At 42.5% G+C, this 23,522-nt stretch overlaps 1 protein-coding gene across 1 annotated transcript in view; it reads left to right on the top strand.

Annotated features, from left to right (window-relative positions):
- The window catches only part of PAPPA (pappalysin 1), a 370,045-nt gene that overhangs the window by 225,907 nt on the left and 120,616 nt on the right, over positions 1–23,522 (top strand). The window contains exon 11 of the mRNA XM_044306571.1: positions 21,921–22,019. Within this exon, the coding sequence (XP_044162506.1) occupies positions 21,921–22,019 (99 nt within the window). The remainder of the gene's footprint in view (positions 1–21,920; positions 22,020–23,522) is intronic.

The following is a 23,522-nucleotide window of genomic DNA, read 5'->3' as shown; positions in this document are numbered from 1 at the left end:
ATAGTGAGATATCTTGCAGAGGGATGCAGCACTCTTAAAATTGCAAAGCTTCTGAAGCGTGATCATTGAACAATCAAGCGTTTCATTCAAAATAGTCAACAGGGTCGCAAGAAGCGTGTGGAAAAACCAAGGCGCAAAATAACTGCCCATGAACTGAGAAAAGTCAAGCGTGCAGCTGCCAAGATGCCACTTGCCACCAGTTTGGCCATATTTCAGAGCTGCAACATCACTGGAGTGCCCAAAAGCACAAGGTGTGCAATACTCAGAGACATGGCCAAGGTAAGAAAGGCTGAAAGACGACCACCACTGAACAAGACACACAAGCTGAAACGTCAAGACTGGGCCAAGAAATATCTCAAGACTGATTTTTCTAAGGTTTTATGGACTGATGAAATGAGAGTGAGTCTTGATGGGCCAGATGGCTGGATTGGTAAAGGGCAGAGAGCTCCAGTCCGACTCAGACGCCAGCAAGGTGGAGGTGGAGTACTGGTTTGGGCTGGTATCATCAAAGATGAGCTTGTGGGGCCTTTTTGGGTTGAGGATGGAGTCAAGCTCAACTCCCAGTCCTACTGCCAGTTTCTGGAAGACACCTTCTTCAAGCAGTGGTACAGGAAGAAGTCTGCAAGGTAAGAAAAACATGATTTTCATGCAGGACAATGCTCCATCACACGCGTCCAAGTACTCCACAACGTGGCTGGCAAGAAAGGGTATAAAAGAAGAAAATCTAATGACATGGCCTCCTTGTTCACCTGATCTGAACCCCATTGAGAACCTGTGGTCCATCATCAAATGTGAGATTTACAAGGAGGGAAAACAGTACACCTCTCTGAACAGTGTCTGGGAGGCTGTGGTTGCTGCTGCACGCAATGTTGATGGTGAACAGATCAAAACACTGACAGAATCCATGGATGGCAGGCTTTTGAGTGTCCTTGCAAAGAAAGGTGGCTATATTGGTCACTGATTTGTTTTTGTTTTGTTTTTGAATGTCAGAAATGTATATTTGTGAATGTTGAGATGTTATATTGGTTTCACTGGTAAAAATAAATAATTGAAATGGGTATATATTTGTTTTTTGTTAAGTTGCCTAATAATTATGTACAGTAATAGTCACCTGCACACACAGATATCCCCCTAAAATAGCTAAAACTAAAAACAAACTAAAAACTACTTCCAAAAATATTCAGCTTTGATATTAATGAGTTTTTTGGGTTCATTGAGATCATGGTTGTTGTTCAATAATAAAATTAATCCTCAAAAATGCAACTTGCCTAATAATTCTGCACTCCCTGTATTGCTGAGCTGCTAGTGTCCCTCTTATCACTACTAGCGATGACCAACTGTGAAATGAGATGGCTCCTCAGATCATCACACAAGCAGTTGAAGCAGTGTGTTGCTCCACAGCAAAGGCAGGATTGAAGCGCTCACAAGGCATCTCTACTCGAGCATGACTCGAGCATCCCTACTCACCAGATCCCGAACTGAACTTGGATTTGTCGCTATAGATAATACGGTTCCAGTCTGTAGCAGTCTAAGTTTCTCATTAATGACACAAATGCAAATAAAGACAAAGGTGATTTGCTGTCAATGGAAGGATACGTAATGGGTATGACAACAAATTTTCTTCTGCTAAGTGCCTGGAAATGGTTTGGCCAAAGACGGGGGTGTGTAAAGAAGGTGGCACTTGTGTCTGAATGGTGGACAATGAAACTGGAGGAGCTGCTCATGTTTGTCTACGGTTCAAATGATCCTCTCTACTTTTGGTCTGTTTGTGCTGTCCAGAGCCTGTGTGCCATGTGCATACCCTCAAGTTACCACTGCTCCCAACACTTCCTAACAGCTGGGTCAGAATGACCTAGAGGGTGAACAGTTTTTTCGAAAGAACCATCCTAATTCTTTCAGTTCAGTGATGTGCCCCCTCTCTCAGTCTTTCAGCTGTGTAAAATGTCTTTGAATGCATTGTAGAGGCATGTCTAGCAATCAGGAAACTCTAATCAAGAGGTTTATTACCCAAAAGTAGCTTCTGACAGCCTTTGTATAGGGCAGCTGGAGAATCACTTTTATGCCCTCATGGGGCAAGACCCTGTATCTAATCATTTCCCTTTTACTATGTAACATAATTGGATTTAGGGTCCATTCACACGTCCTTATGTGTTTTGCGGATCTGCAAAACACAGACACCGGCAATGTGCATTTTGCGGACCACACATCGCCGGCACTCTCATAGAAAATGTATTTTCTTGTCAAAAATAGGACATTTTTTTTGCAGAAAGGAAGTGCGGATCTGGAACTGCGGATCCGCAAATGTGGATGTGGACAGCACATTCCGGCCCCAATGAAAATGAATGGGTCCGCACCTTGCGGAACGGACCCATTTTGCGGATGTGTGAATGGACCCTTAGTTTTCCTGAATCCTAACAACAGAAAAAGACTAAGGTGTTGTTCTCCATTGAACCACCAAAAAAGTCTTTTATGTCACGGCAAAGACTCCACAAGACCTCTAACAGAGTCCTGTGGTACTTGGCACAAAGACTTTAGGAGCAAATCCTATGAGTAAAGTAGGTCATAAGGTTTGGTCATCAAACTTGTTTTTTCAGCATATTCCACACACACTGGAAGCCAGGTCAACTGCATGAGCTATTTGTCATTTTTCCTAAAGCATTACTGAACAATTTTTACAATGTGGAAGGACACATTATCCTGCTAAAATTGGCCACTGCCATTAATGAATACTATTGCTCTATTACTATGAAGGTCTGCTTCCAGGACAAGAACTCAAGGTTTCCAATCAGAACATTGCCTAGCAACAGCATCCAAACATCCTCATGATGTAAAAAAAATTAGTTCCAGCATCTTCCATTGCTGTGTGACCAGTTCTGATGCGTATCTGTCTATTCTAAGCATCAGTGGATAGGTGTGTTGGCACTTTGAGCAATCTGTGACTATTCAGCCCTATGAACAGCCAGCTGTGATACACTGTGTGTTCTGACACATAGCCAGCATTAAAGAGGTTGTCTGACTGACAAAAACATTTAAAAAGGGGGCAGAATTGCTTACGAAATAAATAAATGTAAAACCTAACTGATCCACCAGGTCCCCACCAGTTTCTACTTTGTTGTCTATGTTGACACCAAAATGTAAACACTAGAGATGAGCAAATTTTTTGTGAAAAAATCGATTCGCCGATTTGCCAAATTTTTGGGCGAAAAAAACGGTTCTATCCGAATATATTCGCGACTAATTACATTAAAAAACTGCTATTTTCTGGCTGCTGAGGGCCTTTATAGTGGTGTAGAACATGGTGCCTTGTAGTAACACACATAGGGAGTCTGCTGTGGTAGTGAAATAATATTGTGAGTCCGTATGACATACAGATAACAGGCGTAGCTCTTAGAATCACTGCACACTTCACTTATTAGGGCAGTCATGGGGCCAAAACTGACCAAATAACTCAAATATGAACTCAGCCTTGCAGGTCGATGTTAACGGCAAGAAAAGTGCACTCCTTTTACACCGTCGCAAGCTGATTCCACATAGATGTCTACAGACCCTGTTCTATTAAACGCGTATACAAGTAGAGCCCCCCTGACAGAGTGGAGAGGGTGTCAGCAGTAAGTTTGTGTTGACGTCACTGTTTAATTTGCCCTTCCTCTGATGCGTCAGAACAATTACCCGCAAAAAACGGATCCTGTCTGTGAAGCATACGCCTTCACTAGGTCAGCATTTGCTCAATAATCTATCAGTATGCTAATACCTAAAACAGAGATGACATGTGAATGGAATATTTGCCTATCTTCTGTGTTTTGTACCCACTCCTGCTTTTGGCTACCAAATCATAAGCCAATTCTGATGGGACCATTCAGGCCTTACAGCTGCTACACAGACACAGATCTGTTGTACATCTCATGTTTCCTTCCTTCTGACAGATCAGAAGAAAGGTCAAATAAATCATGTTAGCCAGGCCGAAAGGCAAAATAGTGGCCCAGTCATGAAGTATGGGGAGGGTGGGAACAGCATGAGAAATCCACAGAGTGGACCTTTGACATATTGATGAGGTGGAAGCAGCATGAGGAGACCACAGAATAGTCCAATAACAGAGTGTGGAGGTGGCCACAGAGTGGCCCAATGACAGAGTCTGGGGTTGGCAGCAGCATGAGACCTGCAGAGTGGCCCAGTGACAAAGTCTGGAGGTGGCAGCAGCAGCAGCATCAGGAGGAGGCCACAGAGTGGCACAATGAAAGAGTCTGGATGTGGAGACAGCAGCAGCATCAGGAGGATACCACAGAGTGGCAAGGTAACACATAGTGTGAAGATGGCAGTAGCAGCATCAGGATACCACAGAGTGGAAAGGTGATATAGTGTGGAGATGGCAGCAGCAGCAGCATCAGGAGACCACAGAGTGGCAAGGTGACATAGAAACATAGAAACATAGAATGTGTCGGCAGATAAGAACTATTTGGCCAATCTAGTCTGCCTATCATAGTGTGGAGATAGCAGTCACAGCAGCAGCATCATGATACCACAGTGTGGTAGGGTGACATAGTGTGGAGATGGCAGTAGCAGCAGCATCAGGAGGATACCATAGAGTGGCAAGGTGAGATAGTGTGGAGATGGCAGTAGCAGCAGCAGCATCAGGATACCACAGAGTGGCAAGATGACATAGTGTGGAGATGGCAGTAGCAGCATCAGGACGATAGTGTGGAGATGGCAGTCACAGCAGCATCAAGATACCACTGAGTGGCAAGGTGACATAGTGTGGAGATGGCAGTAGCAGCAGCAGCATCAGGGGGACACAACAGAGTGGCAAGGTGACATAGTGTGGAGATGGCAGTAGCAGCAGCAGTAGCACCAGGAGGATACCACTAAGTGGCAAAGTGACATTGTGTGGAGATGACAGTAGCAGCAGCAGCAGTATCAGGATACCACAGAGTGTCAAGGTGACCAAGTATGGAGATGGCAGTAGCAGCAGCAGTAGCATCAGAAAGATACCACAGAGTGGCAAGGTGACATAGTGTGGAAATGGCAGTAGCAGCAGTAGCATCAGGATACCACAGAGTGGCAAGGTGACATAGTGTGGAGATGGCAGTAGCAACAGCAGCATCAGGATACCACAGAGTGGCAAGGTGACACAGTGTGGATATGGCAGTAGCAGCAGGAGGATACCACTGAGTGGCAAGGTGACAGAGTGTGGAGTTAGCAGTAGCAGCAGCAGCAGTATCAGGATACCACAGAGTGGCAAGGTGACCAAGTGTAGAGATGGCAGTAGCAGCAGCAGTAGCATCAGAAAGATACCACAGAGTGGCAAGGTGACATAGTGTGGATATGGCAGTAGCAGCAGCAGTAGCATGAGGAGGATACCACAGAGTGGCAAGGTGACATAGTGTGGATATGGCAGTAGTAGCAGCAGTAGCATCAGGAGGATACCACAGAGTGGCGAGGTGACATAGTGTGGAGATGGCAGTAGCAGCAGCAGCATCAGCATACTACAGAGTGGCAAGGTGACCAAGTGTGGAGATGGCAGTAGCAGCAGGAGTAGCATCAGGAGGATACCACTGAGTGGCAAGGTGACATAGTGTGGAGATGGCAGTAGCAGCAGCAGCATCAGGAGGAAACCACAGAGTGGCAAAGTGACATAGTGTGGAGATGGCAGTAGCAGCAGCAGCATCAGCATACCACAGAGTGGCAAGGTGACCAAGTGTTGAGATGGCAGTAGCAGCAGGAGTAGCATGAGGAGGATACCACAGAGTGGCTCAATGACAGAGTCTGGAGTTGGCAGCAGCATGAGACCGCAGAGTGGCCCAGTGACAAAGTCTGGAGGTGGCAGCAGCAGCAGCATCAGGAGGAGGCCACAGAGTGGCACAATGAAAGAGTCTGGATGTGGAGACAGCAGCAGCATCAGGAGGATACCACAGAGTGGCAAGGTGACACATAGTGTGAAGATGGCAGTAGCAGCATCAGGATACCACGGAGTGGAAAGGTGATATAGTGTGGAGATGGCAGTAGCAGCAGCATCAGGAGACCAAAGAGTGGCAAGGTGACATAGAAACATAGAAACATAGAATGTGTCGGCAGATAAGAACCATTTGGCCCATCTAGTCTGCCTATCATAGTGTGGAGATAGCAGTCACAGCAGCAGCATTATGATACCACAGTGTGGTAAGGTGACATAGTGTGGAGATGGCAGTAGCAGCAGCATCAGGAGGATACCATAGAGTGGCAAGGTGATATAGTGTGGAGATGGCAGTAGCAGCAGCAGCATCAGCATACAACAGAGTGGCTGTCACGGCTGAGAATGGGGAAAACCGTCAGCCGTGCGATGACAGAAGATGGTAGTCGCTGCTTGACCAGGACGACAGAATTAGGGAGCAGGTCACCTCCTAATTGCATCCCTAATCTGACCCTGACTCCTAGCTGTATGAGCCAACCCTGATGGTAGGAGGGCTCATACTCCGGAACCTTGAAGTCCCTGCTAGCCATCAGGGTGGCCCTAAACTAGGAGCAGGGTAAGACGACCTGTTCCTTCTGGACACGGAGGAACAGGAGTCTCACTGGCCAAGCTGCAGGGAAAAGGGGAACACAAACAGTCCTATGGATATGGCAGGTGAACTGAACTAGTTCCACCTACCTGCCACAGCCTTGCTGACTGGATCCCTGTGCTGGCAAGCTGATGTCCACACAACATTAAATGAACCCAGCAAACACACATCCACACACAGGAACCCAGATCTATAGCTGCACCAAATAACAAAAGGAAAATATCAACTGAACATTTTTTTCTTTCTATAATGAAATAGGCCACTAAACACTTTTGGCACAAATAAGTGCACCAGTGAAGTGCGTACCCCTGCACCACTACTTCCCAGGTAGGTAGGCTGCTGGGTGCTACAAAGCAGGTGGTCTACCCTGGGTACGTTTGGCCCCCGACCTCCCACTGCTGCCACCCAGCCATGCTTTCAACACATATAACCGCCAACTGGCCTATTTTTGTACTTTAATAGGCCAGTAAACGCTTTCAGCAGAAATAAATGCTTTTGCCACAAATAACTGCACCAGTGAATTGCGTATATTTTTTTCTTTTTATAATGAAATAGGCCACTAAACGCTTTTGCCACAAATAAGTGCACCAGTGAAGTGCGTATATGTTTTCTTTCTGTACGCTTTCAACACATATAACTTTAGAAGTTAACTGCGTATATATTTTTCTTGTTTGAAAACATATAAGCTACTAAAGGCTTTTTAACATAGCACTTGCACCACAAGAACAAATTGCTGGAATGACAGAGCTGTATAAGGGCTATTTGGATCCCCAAATAATCTGTCCCTGCACATGTAAACCGCTTTTCTAGCACTGTCCCTAGCGCCTTCTGATGTCTCTCCCTGCACTAAGATGCTGCGAAATGAATCCTCCCTATCCTTTCCCTGCATTTGTAAATCACTATTCTAACACTCTTCCTAGCACTTTCTGACGTCTCTCCCTGCACTAAGATGCTGTGAAATGATTCCTCCCTATCCTTTCACTGCACTTATAAATCGTTTTTCTTTTTCACAATTAGGTTTTTCCAGTTTTTGTCCCTAGCGCCTTCTCACGTCTGTCCCTGCACTCAGAATTCCTGAAAATGGCTGAGTCTAAGATGGCCACAGTATTTATTAGGTCTGTGACATCACAGGGATGGCTGCTGATTCGCCTTCCCAGAGTTCCTTGCCCCATGTCCTCACACATGTAGCCGCCATTTTAGGAAAATTCCGATTTGTTACCACATGAGAGCACATGGAAATTCGCATTTGTTGCAAATCAAATTCTTCCTGAAATTTGGATCGAATTTCACTTTGTCTGATTTGATTCGCTCATCTCTAGTAAACGCTAATCCAGTCACTGGCTGAGGTAGTTACCACTGCGACCAATGATTGGTCACCTTTCCAAGTCAGTAGGGACCATTAAGCAAAGCCTGCGGCGGAGGGTTGGGGGGGGGGGGGGCTCTGGAATGGTAGCAGAGGGGGATTGGCCAGGAGAGTATTTATTTATTAAGCCATTGTACCTAATCTTTTAAAATAATTTGTGAGCCTTGCGCACTCATGACTCTGACGTCCTGTTGTCGGTTCACTAGTTGTCCGTCTATGGTACTAACAATTTCAAACATCGAACACTGCACAAGACCATTTTGGAGTTGCTCTGACCCAGTCGTCCAGTGATATATCAGTTCCATTTGGTATGGGACATCTTTTTTACCTAGATGGTAATCCCTACTTCCTTACTCATATTTGGAGTCATACATTTTTTGATATTTGTGAATATTCTGAGTTTAGCCATATGTAATCAGCCATTGTGTATTCAGCTCTCTGTGTATTCAGCAACTAGTTTAGGTGTATCCAGCAATTAATGTACCCAGCTTATTTACCCAGACGATTGTGTATTCAGCTATTAGTGTACTCAGCTTTTTTTTTTAACCTAGAAGGCGTATCCCCTGATGAGTTTCTGCAACAAAACGTGGCATGTCAGGAACTTTTTTCTAGGGTGCACCAGGGATTCTGCCCGGGCCTAGGGATAGGTAGTCAAAGTTTTTTCAGCCCCCTTCCCCTCTTAGGGAAATTTAGGGAGAGCTCTTCTGCCACCTCTGCATACAAGTTCAAGAGCTACCCTGCCTCGCATGTATGATACATTGGAGAACTCCAGTAAAAGTTATGTTTTAAAATTCCCACACCTCTAATTTCTGGAGGTCTCTCTGATTTTCACTCCGGAGCGGAGCAGGCACCATAGCCACCAGGTGCCTGCTGTTTCATACAGCAGACACCCGTAGCTAATGTCCGAAATAGGCTTCTAGGCTCAATATGTGTATATTACAATTCAGGCCACCAGGTGGCAGCATTTAATTTGAATATAGCACTGTCAGTATAGAATAATGGAGCAAATTCCATTATTCTAAACAACTTGCAGTCTAATGATTGCAAGTTGGGGTCCAAAATTTGAAAAAGATTTGAAAAAAATATATAAAATATATATATATATATATATATATATATATTTAAAAAATCATCCCCCTTCCCCAAAATCAAAATAAATAAACAATTAAATAACACCATGGGCATTGCCAGGTGCAAAACACCCATACTATTAAACTATTAAGAAAGTATCCCATACGGTGATCACAAAAAATCAGCCCTCATGCATCTCCTAAGACATAAGTATACAACGTGGGGGCAGAATATGGTGATGGCAAGAAAAAAAACCAACAAGAAAAATTATACAAGGGTGGTATCACCATAATCTTACTGAGCTGGAGAATGAATAGCACAAGTCAGTTTTACCTCATAATGAATGCAGTAAAAACAAAACCCATAAAACAATGGTGAAATTGATTTTTTATTTTTTTTTCAATTCCACCCCATTTGGAATTTTTTTCAGCTCCCTTCTACATTATATGCCATATTAAATGGTGGCATTAGAAAGTACAACTTGTCCCACAAAAAAACAAACCCTCATATGTTCATGGTGAACGGAACAATAAAAAAGTTATGGTTCCAGAAAGGCAGGAAGCAAAAAACGAAAAAGCAAAAAACGGAAATGTGTTAATATGCTTATTGATTTATTAATATTTGTAGTGGTTAGCGCTCATAAAAAAATCTGGGCCTTCAGTCAACATTAGTAGGGTTGTGTAGGCAATACCTATTGATTACCCTTCATCAGGATAGGTCATCAATATCTGATTGTCAGGGGTCCAGCACCTGAGACTCCTGATGATCAGCTATTTGTAGGGGAGGCGGCATTCCGTGTGAGCAGTCTCAGAAGTTTCGACAGTGCAGTGTGATGACAAGTACTTGCTCCATACACTTGAATAGAGTAAGTACTTGCAAATACACTACACCCCTGCTCCAGAGGACATGGTAGATAGTGTAATAAACAGGAAGCAGCGACTGCATGGAGCATCTCCTCCTCTTCAAACAGCTGATTGGTGGGGGTGACCGATGTCGGACCCTGCCGATCAGAAGTTAATGACCTATACTGACAATAGGTCATCAACATGTATAGCCTGCACAAACAATTTAAGATTGCTGCATACTGTTCATACACTGAACTCAATAATTAAATAATAAGCTCCTTAGCTCCCCCTACTGGTAGCTAAAAGTAGACAGGATGTTGTCATTTATGTTTATTGAGGGCATTTTGAACCCCAAGTAAAATTGAGCTTTGACTGTTATATACTTCCTTGCTTGCCTTCAAGAGGTGTTTCAACATTGGGGATAATGTATTCGAAGGCACCATCCCTGTACTCAATTTAAAGCTCTCAAATCTGCTCATTCTTACAAACCTTTCTTGGACTTCAGTGGAAAGAAATGCTGTATATCATGTATGATTAAGGAATCTTACTCTCTGGATAATGTAGAACCTAAAAATTCCATTTAATGTATTTGCTTGTTTAAAAAAAAGGTCTCTTGAGATCCACATCCATCTAAGTCTTAATATCTTATCATTAAAGCAACTTTGATTTTTAATGCTGCACTTATTCTATCCCATTTGTCCTGGATAAATTATGGATAATATTCTACTATTAAAGGGGAATTCTGGTTTTGCAATTTTCAGAATCAATTGACAAGGAATGGCACATTATCACATATTAATAGTGATTGTTTATCTGTAATGTCCCGCTTTCTTGCACTCCATCGCGGTCATGTGACATTTTCCACTGTGTCGGTTCCCTATCCTGATGACATCATGTCTACATATGGCTTGTAAGGCTTGGCCCTGTAGACACCACATCAGTGACCTTGCCTCTCAGGACAGTGTTCTGTTCGTTATACTGGACCCTGCTTTGTACACATGATGTCAGTACTGATGCAGGGTCTTAGGGGATTTCCAGCAGGGCTTTAAGCAGGCTTGGATCCAAGTCTGTCATCAGGAATTTAAGGGCTCCATACAGGCAAACCATGTGCCCCCCATTGTTATTTATGCTACTCACCAATCACCATAAATAATGTGTTCATTGTTCACTACATTGTAAGAAGTATTATGGTTGCAAGTATATCAAATACTGTTCTGTGTATGTTGTAGTAGAAAAAACTTCATCTTTACAGCAGACCTCTTCTACGGGGGAGTTTACTATAAGGAGGGTCTGAAGTTCAAATCCCGTTGAGACCTGTGAAGAAAATAGCTTCTTAACCCCTTCACGACTGCCATGCATATATACGTGCTATCTTCACATATCCCATGCAGCTAGCACGTATATAAACGTTATGGCAGCTCTTTAATCCAAGCGCTGCAAAACGCTTGGATTAAAGCTTCTGCCCCATGACTGCCACTGTCATGGAGAGCATACAGTCCAGTAATGCCGGCAAGGGACCAATCAGAGTGGTCCCTTGCTGGAGATTGATCCGAATGCTTAGTCTGTGCCAATCGGATCGCGGCAGTGTAAAAGTGCCTGTTTTAGGCTTTCATCTGCATTCTGCAAATGAAAGCCTGTTATTAGGTAGTGTGTGCTCTGTGTCGCCCGTTCTGTGGGCCTCATCTGTGACCCCTACATCAATCTGTGCGCACCCCCACCCCGTGCGCCCCGCCTCCAAACTTTTTGCCGGCCATGCGCTCTTGCACACTTCTGTCCCGGCAGTGCCCTATCCGTGCCACCCCCAAAATGGCTGTACCCCCTTCCCCTGCCCCTGATGCGGTCCCCCTGCTGTATGTGATGGCGGTGGCTCTGTTCCTGAGCTGCCGCCATCAGCAGTGAGTGTCAGCTGTATGCTGATACGCTGCTATAACCCCTTAGATGCCACGGCAGCGGCATCCATGGGGTTAATAGACGGAGGGGGCCTCCCTCTCTCAACCATCGGGCTGCTGTGCTGCGATGGCAGTGGCCCGATGGTTGCCATGACAACCATACGCGTTGCAAAGGCGCCCGGTGTTGCCATCTATCAGGAAACCTGATAGTATTATACTTTGTATAGTATAGTACAGCCATCAGCCCCACTGGATATTCAAGATCCAAGTGGGACTTGATAAAAAAGTGTGAAAATTAAAAAAAAAAAAAAAAAAAAAAAAAAATGTAAATTAAAAATAAAATAAATTGCCTTTTCCTATATCCGCTCATTTATAAGAGATTAAAAAATGAAAAAAATTTATAAACTACACATATTAGGTATCACCGCGTCTGTAACGACCGACTCGCACATATCACATGATCCACCCCATCCGATAAACACCTTACATCACAAAATTTGCAACACCAAGCGATCAAAAAGGCCTATGCCCCCAAAATATTACCAATCAAACCATCAACTCATTCTGCAAAAAATTAGACCCTACCTAAGGCAATCGGTCAAAAAAAAAAAAAAAATATATATATATATATATATATATATATAACTCTCAGACAATGGAGACACTAAAATATGGTGTGTTTTTTTGCTTCAAAACTGCTATTATTGTGTTAATTGATTGATTCCAACTTTATTGTCATTACACATGTAAATACAGGGTAAAGAAATGCAGTTTGCATCTAATCAGAAGTGCAAAGAGCAGCAAGTGCAATAAAAACATGTTATATACAGATAAGGGTAGTGTAGAAGGTAGGAATAGTTATGTACAGATTATGTACAAATAAGTTAAATATACAGGTGTTTATATTGCTATACAGAGAGCAAATATACAGATGTACTATGGACACATATACAGATGTGCTGATGCTTACATATATACAGATATGCAGATGTGCTGATGTATACATATAATACATATATACAGATGAACTGTTCTATATTGTTATACAAACGGGCAAATATACAGATGTATTATGAACAAGTATCCCAACTATAGCAAGTGTCCCAAACTATAGTAGTAACCAATGTGAACTTACAGTGAATGTTGAGAATGAATGACAGTCATGATCATTGTCCAGTGATCATGGAGGAATGGAGGGGAGGAGAAGTGTAGAGGGTTAAGTGAGTGTGGATGGGAAGGTTTCAGCGGGGGATTGAGTTTGGTAGAGTGACAGCTGTGGGGAAGAAGCTGTTCCTAAACCTGCTGGTTTTAGTCTGAAGGGTCCTGTAGTGCCTTCTGAAGGGGAGGAGCTGGAAGAGTTTATTGGCAGGATGAGAGGTGTCCCTAAGAATGATGCGTGCCTGTCGTAGACATCTCTTCTTGTGAACATCCTGTGATGCGTTGGGCGGTTTTCACCACCCGCTGCAGTGCCTTACGGTCAGCAACAGATCAATTCCCATACCAAACTGTGACACAGTTGGTCAGGATGCTCTCTATCACACAGCGATAGAAGTTACCCAGTATGTCAGCAGACAGGTGGTTTTTCTTCAGTGTCCTCAAGAAAAAGAGGCCCTGATGTGCCTTCTTGACCAGACTGAAGATGTTGGTTGACCAGGACAGATTCTCAGAGATGTGGGTCCCCAGGAACTTGAAGCTGGAAACCCATTCAACAGCCGTGCCATTTATGTGGATGGAGTCATGGGTGTCCACAATTAGCTCTTTTGTCTTGCTGGTATTCAGGAGCAGGTTATTGTCAGCGCACCACACAGGTAGGTTCTTTACCTCTTTCCTACAGTCAGACTCATCGTTGTCACTGATGAGCCCGATCACCGTGGTGTCATCTGCAAACTTAATAATGGAGGCCTGCAGTCATAGGTGAAAAGGGAGTAGAGGAATGGGCTCAGCACACAGCCATGTGGAGTGTCAGTGTTGAGTGTGATGGTGGTGGAGCAGTTATTTCCTGACCTAACATGCTGGGGTCTGTTGGTCAGAAAGTCTATGATCCAGTTACAGATATGGTTGCTGATTCCAAGATCCACAAGTTTAGCGATCAACTTGGAGGGAATGACTGTATTGAATGCGGAGCTGAAGTCAACAAACAGCATTCTTGCATAAGAATTTTTGTTGTCCAGATGTGAGAGTACACAGTGAAGCGCTGTAGATACAGCATCCTCTGTACTCCTATTGCTTTGATAAGCAAATTGGTGAGGATACAGTGTGGGGGGCAAGCATAACTTGAGGTGTGCCAGGACCAGTCCCTCAAAGCACTTCATAACTATAGGCGTGAGTGCTACAGGGCGGTAGTCGTTCAGGTACGTTGGTGATGAGTGTTTCGGCACTGGCACAATGGAGGTGGTCTTGAAGCACGATGGTACTACTCCATGGGCAAGCGACGGGTTGAAGATGTCAGTGAAGAACCCTGCAAGCTGCTCAGCACATGCTCAAAGCACACGTCCAGGAATGCTGTCAGGGCCAGCAGCCTTGCGAACGTTAATGCTGCTCAGTGCGTTATGGACATCTGTAATAGTGAGAGTGAAGGTATGGCAGCCCATCAAAGAGTAGGGTTTTGACAAACTTTGTCCTTGTCGAAAAGAGCGTAGATGTCATATAGCTCATTGAGGGAGGACACATTCATGGCTGTCTGTGTGGAATTGCTGGGCTTATAGTCAGAGATGGCCTGAATGCCCAGCCACATGCGTCGTGGGTCAGAGTTGACAAAGTGTTCCTCCACCTTCAGCTTGTAGCTGTGCTTGGCCTTCTTGATGTCCTTCTTCAGGTCTGCCCTGGATGTACTGTAGGCCTGAGCGTCACCTGATCTGAAGGCATTTTTACGTGCCTTTAGTGGAAGCTGCACTTTCTTGTTCATCCATGGTTTCTAATTTGGGTGCATTGTGATCTGCTTTTCTGTGGTAACATTTTCAATTGTGGTGTTGATGTATTCCAGTACTAAGTACGTGTAAGAGTTGATGTTAGTATGAGAACCACAGGTGGCCTGAGAGGCAAACATACTCCAGTCTGTGTCTTTAAGGTTTAAAGGTTGTCCTGGCCACACTTTGATTGTCTTCACTGATGATTTCACACGGTTGATAAGCGGTGAATACTTGGGGGTGAGAAACAAAGAAAGGTGATCAGACTGTCCCAGGTGGGGAGGGCCGTTGCCTTGTAGTCTCCAACAATGTTTGTATAGACATGGTCCAAGGTTTTATATCCTTTGGTATGGCAGGAGACATGTTGATAAAATTTAGGTAGCACTGACATTAGGTTAGAGTCATTAAAGTCACCCACTACAATAAATGCTGCCTCAGGGTGTGCAGATTGTTGTTTGCTGATGACCGCATGAAGTTCGTTCATAGAAAAATTGGCATTAGCCTCCGGTGGGATATATGCAGCTGTTATTATAGTGGAGGTGAGCTCCCTTGGCAGATAGAACGGTCTACACTTTACCATCAGATACTCTAGGTCAGCTGAGCAGTGTTTTCCAACAAAGACAGAGTACGTACACCAAACCTTGTTAACATAAATGCACAGTCCTCTGCCTCTTGTCTTACTGGAATCATCTGCTATTCTGTCCGCCCAGAGAGTGTGATGTCCGACTAGCTCAATAGCATTGTCAGATATTCCGCTGTGTAGCCATGTTTCCGTGAGTATCATGACATTACAATCCATAAGTGTCCTGTTGTCAGTGATCCAAAGTCGTAACTCATCTATTTTGTTCCCCAGGTATCGCACATTAGCAAGGAAAATGCTGGGTAAAGAAAGCCAGTACGGTGTTAGCCTTAGCTTAGCTGTTAGCCCACCACGCTTCCCCCGCCTTTGTTTGTAGTCCCTAAATAAATAAAAAGTTAACATATTAGGTATCGCCGCATCTGTAACAACCTGCTCTATAAAAATATCACATGACCTAACCCCTCAGGTGATAAATTTTTTTTTTTATAAAACTGTGCCAAAAAAGCATTCTTTTTGTCACCTAACATCACATAAATTGTAACACCAAGCGATAAAAAAGGCGTATGCCCCCCAAAGTAGTACAAATCAAACCATCACCTCATCCTACAAAAAATGAGACCCTAACTAAGGAAATTGGTGAAAAAATACAAAAGCTATGGCTCTCAGACTATGGAGACACTCAAACATCATTTTTTGGAGTTAAAAAATTATTGTGTAAAATTTAAATAAATAAGAAATATGCATTGGGTATTGCCACGTCCGTAACGATCTGCTCTATAAAAATGTTACATGACCTAACCCCTCAGGTGAACGCTGTATCAATAAATAAAAACTGTGCTAAAACATCCAATTTTTTGGTCACCTTGCCCTATAAAGAGAAATAATGAATGATAAAAAAAATCATATGTACGCAAAAATGATACCAATAAAAACATCAACTCTTCATGCAAAAAATAAGCCCCTGCACAAGACGATCGGCAGAAAAAAAATGGCGTTTAGAAAATGGAGACACAAAAACATAATTTTTTTTTCAAAAATGCTTTATTATGTAAAACTGAAACAAACAAACAAAGTAGACATATTTGATATCATTGCTTCCGTAACAACCTGCTCTATAAAAATAGCACATGATCTGACCCTGTCAGATGAATCTTGTAAAAAATAAAAACGGTGCCTAAAGAGCCATTTTTTGGTTACCTTGCCTCACAAAAAAACGTAATATAGAGCAATTAAAAATCATATGTACCCCAAAATAGTACCAATAAACTTGGCATCTTATCCCTTAATTTCTAAAATGGGGTCACTTTTTGGGAATTTCTACTGTTAGGGTGCATCAGGGGGGCTTCAAATGGGGCATGGCATCTAAAAACCAGTCCAGCAAAATCTACCTTCCAAAAACCATACGGCGCTCCTTTTCTTCTGTGCCCTGCCGTGTGCCCTTATATCAGTTAACAACCACATGTGGGGTGTTTCTGTAAACTGCTGAATCAGGGTGATAAATATTCAGTTTTGTCTGGCTGTTAACCCTCAATGTATAAAAGAGAAAAATTGATTAAAATGGAAAATCTGGCAACAGTTTTTCCTTTAATTCTTGTGGAACACCTAAAGGGTTAACAAAGTTTGTAAAATCAGTTTTGAGTAACTTGAGGGGTGTAGTTTCTACAATAGAATCATTTATGGGGGGTCTGAGAATGTCTTGGATAGGTAAAAGTGTTCCAAATTTATGTCAGATTTGCAAAATTAGACATGGTCACTGGTCTCTTGGGCATCAATGACCCTTGGTTATGAAAGGGTTAAACACAGAAAATTCATCACTTCCAACAGAGCAGGCCTGTAGTTTCACGGTAACTCTTCTGCCTGTTGTAAAGAAGGTCTGGCGTTTGAATGCTGATGAAGATTTATCATTACACTTACATCTTACTCCACTTTTACATATGTCCAAAGTCACTTATTAATGGTCCTTTAAGGCCTCTTTCACACTACAGTATGTTGAATTCAGTGTTTTGCGGTCCGTTTTTCACGGATCCGTTGTTCCGTTTTTTTGCTTCCGTTGTGGTTCCGTTTTTCCGTTCCGTTTTTCCGTATGGCATATACAGTATACAGTAATTACATAGAAAAAATTGGGCTGGGCATAACATTTTCAATTGATGGTTCCGCAAAAAACGGAACGGATACGGAAGACATACGGATGCATTTCCGTATGTGTTCCGTTTTTTTTGCGGACCCATTGACTTGAATGGAGCCACGGACCGTGATTTGCGGCCAAATATAGGACATGTTCTATCTTTTCAACGGAACGGAAAAACGGAAATACGGAAACGGAATGCATACGGAACACATTCAGTTTTTTTGCGGAACCATTGAAATGAATGGTTCCGTATACGGACCGTATACGGAGCGCAAAAAACGGACCGCAAAACGGAAAAAAAACGGTAGTGTGAAAGAGGCCTAATTCTGTGATAAATGTGGTTTCACGGTAGCAGTTTATTCTTCAGTAAGCGGCTTTACAAAATGTAATGTTCTATTAAAAAGTCGCCTAAAATAAGCATAGTCCTCACTAGAGTGAAATTGCGCAATTTTTGCACAATTTTTTGCGACTTTTTAAAATTGTTGCAATAGTAAATCTTTCTCGAGATTTATTTACATAAGAAAACACGCCCACTTTCAGAAAATTGGCGAGCATAGTGCAGAGCCAATAAAAGTCGGAAATTTGTGCACAGTTTTAGCGTTTGCTCAAAAATTTGTGACTTTTTCACTCCATTATTTTGATTTGAGCTATTGATAAATCTGGCCCTATGTGCTGGAGGTAGGCCCTTCCAGCACAAGCCATATTCAACATAGCTTCATTAGTATTCAACTGCATTAAAGTGAATACTAATGAGACTGCTAGCCCTGCTTGGAGCTTTGATGTTCCAGCTGGGAGGGGGAGAAGAGGCAGAGACCTGATACTAAAGACACTCCCTGTGAGTCTTGTACTGAGATGTACACCACTATATCTGGGGTTGCAGTGGATCCACCGAAGTTATGAAGAGGTGCAGGCCTCTACATAACTTCAGCGCCAGTCTGAATGTAAGCCAGATTCCTAGCTGGCTTACATTTAGACCATTTTTTACGCCTAAAACAGGCGTTGAAAATGATGAATGAGATTCTCCGCCCATGCCACTCCCACTATTTTAGACCTGTTGTGAGCAGGGAAAAGTCGCAGATTGCGCCGCAATCTGCTCCAGAAATAAGTGTGGGGTGCAGGTCACAGATCACAATTGTGCTGAAGGAGTCAAAATGCTCTCAGACCTTTATCATCTAACATATAATGCTGTAAGGTTTTATGCTAGCATTATTTATGTTTTTTAGTGTAACCCAAAAAAAACTATTTAATGAAACTGGATTTCAATTAACTATAGTGCATTTTTATAAATTAATGTCAAATCTCTTCTACTTAGGTTTATTAGCACATTTATTTAACTATACAGCATACACCCTCATCTGTTTCTTAAAGGGAGTCTGTTACCACAATTTACCCTTATAGACCACTTACATAGCACTGTAGCTTAATTATAGATCAGTCAAATGGTACCTTTGTCTTTTTGTCTGGATGTTCACCAGGGGCAAAAACAGAGTTTTATTCATATGTAAATGAGGGCTCGCAAGTGCCCAGGGGCGGCGTTCGGGCTGTAAGTGCCCAGGCCGCTCCTGTTGCTTGGCCCGCCCTGTAAGCCTCTTACGTCATCCAGTGTACTGGGCGATATCCCGCCGGCGCATGCGCACTGTGATGACCATTGTGGGCAGCTGCATCATTCCATGCAGTGCGCATGCACGGGTGGGATATCGGCCAGTACACTGGATGACGTAAGAGGCTTACAGGGCGGGCCAAGCAACAGGCTGGGGAGGGGTTATGTGAGAAGAAGGCAGAGCGGCCTGGGCACTTACAGCCCGAACGCCGCCTCTGGGCACTTGCGAGCCCTCATTTACATATGAATAAAACTCTGTTTTGGCCCTGGTGAACATCCAGACAAAATACAAAGGTACCATTTGACTGATTTATAGTTATGCTACAGTGCTATGTAAGTGGTCTATAAGGGTAAATTGTGGTGACAGACTCCCTTTAAGGTCTTGTAAGGTTAATGTAAATGTTTATAAAACAACATACAAAAGTCCTAGGATTCCAGGGAATTATTATTTTTTTTTTAAAGGGCATAAAGGGTAAAAAAAAATAAAAAAAAATTCTAGTCACTTTGGCATTTTCGCAGCCAAGTTCTGTCCGGCCTGGGTTTACTGTATTATAACATTTGTACACACTGGTAAAATTCTGCAGTAGTCAATATAGTCTAAATTCCCACACGTGCTTTTTCATAATAGTGTTTGAGTGGGCCAAAATGTTAGTGAAAACACAGAAATGTGATTTTCTAGCCATCTCTCATTCTGCTGTATAATGGCCTGGCCTAACTGTTTCCATAACAGACCTTTTAATTTAAGGTTGATTATCTCAGCTAAAGGATGAAGTTGCTTTAAGTTGAGAAAATCTGCGGAGTATACCCAACTCTTGTTATATCTTTTGGTGTTTTATAAACTGTTTCTAACTGTATCTGAACCTTTGACCATTAAATGTTCTACAGATGTTGGTTCTTTTTTTGAAACTAGAGGGAACCTCATTCAAAATTTCTCTACAAAAAGCGCATATGTGTAAACTATAATTACCTTGTTTCATTCACACAGCGCTCCTAAAAGACATGAAACAGACCTTTTTTTGATTGTTTCAAAGTATTTAGAGCAACACTGCTCATGTTTCAAACATTGCCTTCTTTCTAGTGTTAAAATAAAGTTAGAGAAAGGAAACTGGGAAAAAAAATGTATGTGGCCATCACTCATCGGTTACATATAGGATTGGTGATTAGCAGATGTGTGGCCCTTTTCATAGAAGTTTATGGAAATTATGGAGACAGTAAAGCCAGTGACTCCCCTGGATTTTTAAAAGAGAGAACCACATACAGTACAGACCAAAAGTTTGGACACACCTTCTCATTCAAAGAGTTTTCTTTATTTTCATGACTATGAAAATTGTAGATTCACACTGAATGCATCAAAACTATGAATTAACACGTGGAATTATATACATAAAACTGAAAATATGTCATATTCTAGGTTCTTCAAAGTAGCCACCTTTTGCTTTGATTACTGCTTTGCACACTCTTGGCATTCTCTTGATGAGCTTCAAGAGGTAGTCACCTGTCTTCCAACAGTCTTGAAGGAGTTCCCAGAGATGCTTAGCACTTGTTGGCCCTTTTGCCTTCACTCTGCGGTCCAGCTCACCCCAAACCATCTTGATTGGGTTCATGTCCGGTGACTGTGGAGGCCAGGTCATCTGGCGCAACACCCTATCACTCTCCTTCATGGTCAAATAGCCCTTACACAGCCTGGAGGTGTGTTTGGGGTCATTGTCCTGTTGAAAAATAAATGATGGTCCAACTAAACGCAAACCGGATGGAATAGCATGCCGCTGCAAGATGCTGTGGTAGCCATGCTGGTTCAGTATGCCTTCAATTTGGAATAAATCCCCAACAGTGTCACCAGCAAAGCACCCCCACACCATCACACCTCCTCCTCCTCCTCCGTTCACCTTTTCTACGTCGCACAAAGACACGGTGGTTGGAACCAAAGATCTCAAATTTGGACTCATCAGACCAAAGCACAGATTTCCACTGGTCTAATGTCCATTCCTTGTGTTCTTTAGCCCAAACATGTCTCCGCATGTGAGCCAGTTTCTTTGTAGCGCTTGATGGTTTTTGTGACTGCACTTGGGGACACTTTCAAAGTTTTCCCAATTTTTCAGACTGACTGACTTTCATTTCTCAAAGTAATGATGGACACTCGTTTTTCTTTACTTAGCTGCTTTTTTCTTGCCATAATACAAATTCTAACAGTCTCTTCAGTAGGACTATCAGCTGCGTATCCACCTGACTTCTCCACAACGCAACTGATTGTCCCAACCCTATTTATAAGGCAAGAAATCCCACTTATTAAACCTGACAGGGCACACCTGTGTAGTGAAAACCATTTCAGGTGACTACCTCTTGAAGCTCATCAAGAGAATGCCAAGAGTGTGCAAAGCAGTAATCAAAGCAAAAGGTGGCTACTTTGAAGAACCTAGAATATGACATATTTTCAGTTGTTTCACACTTTTTTGTTATGTATTTACTTCCACATGTGTTAATTCATAGTTTTGATGCCTTCAGTGTGAATCTACAATTTTCATAGTCATGAAAATAAAGAAAACTCTTTGAATGAGAAGGTGTGTCCAAACTTTTGGTCTGTACTGTACATGTATGGTCACTTCCAACTCCTCTATAGTAAATATGATCACTTTAATTAGGAAGGTTAGGTTGCACAGGCTGCCTATGTATGTTAAACCCAAAGAGAGTGGTCTTAATTAGAGCATATGGACACCTCACTCTATGACTGGAATGGATATACAGAAAGAAGGCCATCTAAGTGGTTATACTACATTCCTTTTGCAGTAGTCGCTGCAAGGGAATTGGCTGAATTGCGAGGACTTCCTGATGATGGAGGTGCTTGGAGTGAGACCCATGGCAAATAGCTGATCGGCATGCACCCATACAAACATGCAACATCACGGACCCCCGACAACCATCAAGCAGGATTGTTATATGCCTTAAACTGTTACTAAATGTAATATCTTAAAGAGCTTTACCATAAATGTCATTCATTCATTTAACAGGTTTGCCAAACCAAAGTGATGAAGCTAAATCCTACAGTGTCCCAATATGCTTGGTATCCATGCATAGTAAACTCAGATGTAATGAATTTCTGGCTAAAGGTACGTTCAAATTTATAATATCTTATAATTATGTATATAATTAGCCAAGACTGCTGAGGATAGGGGGGGGAAATATTAAACAGATTACCAGAAGGAAACAACTCCTGACCATGTGTCCAAATAGGACCTACAGACTTCATAGAGAAAGGGACACCTTTTTATGAGCCAAATGGAGGAACTCCTCTGTAAGGCTGAATGGCTGTAAGGTAATACTACATTTCTGATACTTTCCACAATTCGAATATGAAAAGAGTTATCTGTGATGAGACAACCCCTTGACAGGTTTGTAAACAGAGGGGAGAAATTAAAATGGGCTGGTGGTAGTTATGGTATATACAGTGGATATAAAAAGTCTACACACCCCAATTACAAAAAAGATGTGAAGAAAGCACCACATCATTCTTTGTGATAGGGTGATGTGTAGATATACAGTGAATATAAAATGTCTACACACCCCTGTTAAAATGTCAGGTTTCTGTGATGTAAAAAAAAAAATGAGATAAAGATAAATCATTTCAGAACTTTTTCCACCTTTAATGTGACCTATAAACTGTACCTTTAATCAATTCATATCTAATAGTTAACTATGGATGCTTTTAAAATTGCCAGTACGTCTCTGCAACTGTGGGTAGTGGTTATCATTCCCTGTTGGTATCTCCTAACACGGTTGCCAGTATTGATGGAGGTACAATGTAGCTAGTGTCTCCTACTTATATTTTGCTAGAGACTGTACTGTATTAAAACATGAGATCCACGCTGCCCCCCGAGAATTTTTCGCCGAGTATCGGCGTCTTCAGGGGTTAGGGCAGAGGACACTCATTTTTTTACATCACAGAAACCTGACATTTTAACAGGGGTGTGTAGACTTTTTATATCCACTGTGTGTCTACACATCACCCTATCACAAAGGATGATGTGGTGGTTTCTTCACATCTTGTTTGCTAATGCCTATGAAAATGGGAACACTCTGCAGGCTTAAGAACATCATTTATGTATCTGAATTGTTCCATGTAAGCCATTAATAAATTAAGAAGTAGAGCAATGTAAAAACGTGTCTCCACTTAAAAAAGGGAGACCTGGCACTACATATTCAATTTGTTCAGAATTACAGAGTGTCCATTCAGATCAATGGACTGTCTGTGCAGTGCAGGACATGTCTTCCAGAGTGAGAGAGATCCCCATTGTAACCACCTTGGCCTAGAGATGAGAATCCTGAACAGAGGATCCCCCGTATCTATCAGAATTCCCAAACAGCATCTGTGAAAAGTAGTTTTCTAAAATACACAACTGTATTCATAGTACAGTACTTAAACAACACAAAAACTGCAACATTCTACCAGAAATACTTCCAGGAGTAGCCTGCAAAAAATACACCTTCTGTTTCCCACATTTTTGCTAGGTCTGACCTGACACAAGTGATTTTTGAAACTTCCACACACGACAAAATTGTATTCAATATGTTTTATTGGTTTGTTATCATTTCAAAGGCAAATCAGACTTTAG

Source organism: Bufo gargarizans, chromosome 9 (genome assembly GCF_014858855.1).
Source record: "Bufo gargarizans isolate SCDJY-AF-19 chromosome 9, ASM1485885v1, whole genome shotgun sequence".
Lineage (NCBI taxonomy): Eukaryota > Metazoa > Chordata > Amphibia > Anura > Bufonidae > Bufo > Bufo gargarizans.
Note: the sequence above shows the minus strand (reverse complement) of the source record. Positions and strands in the feature narration are given on the sequence as shown.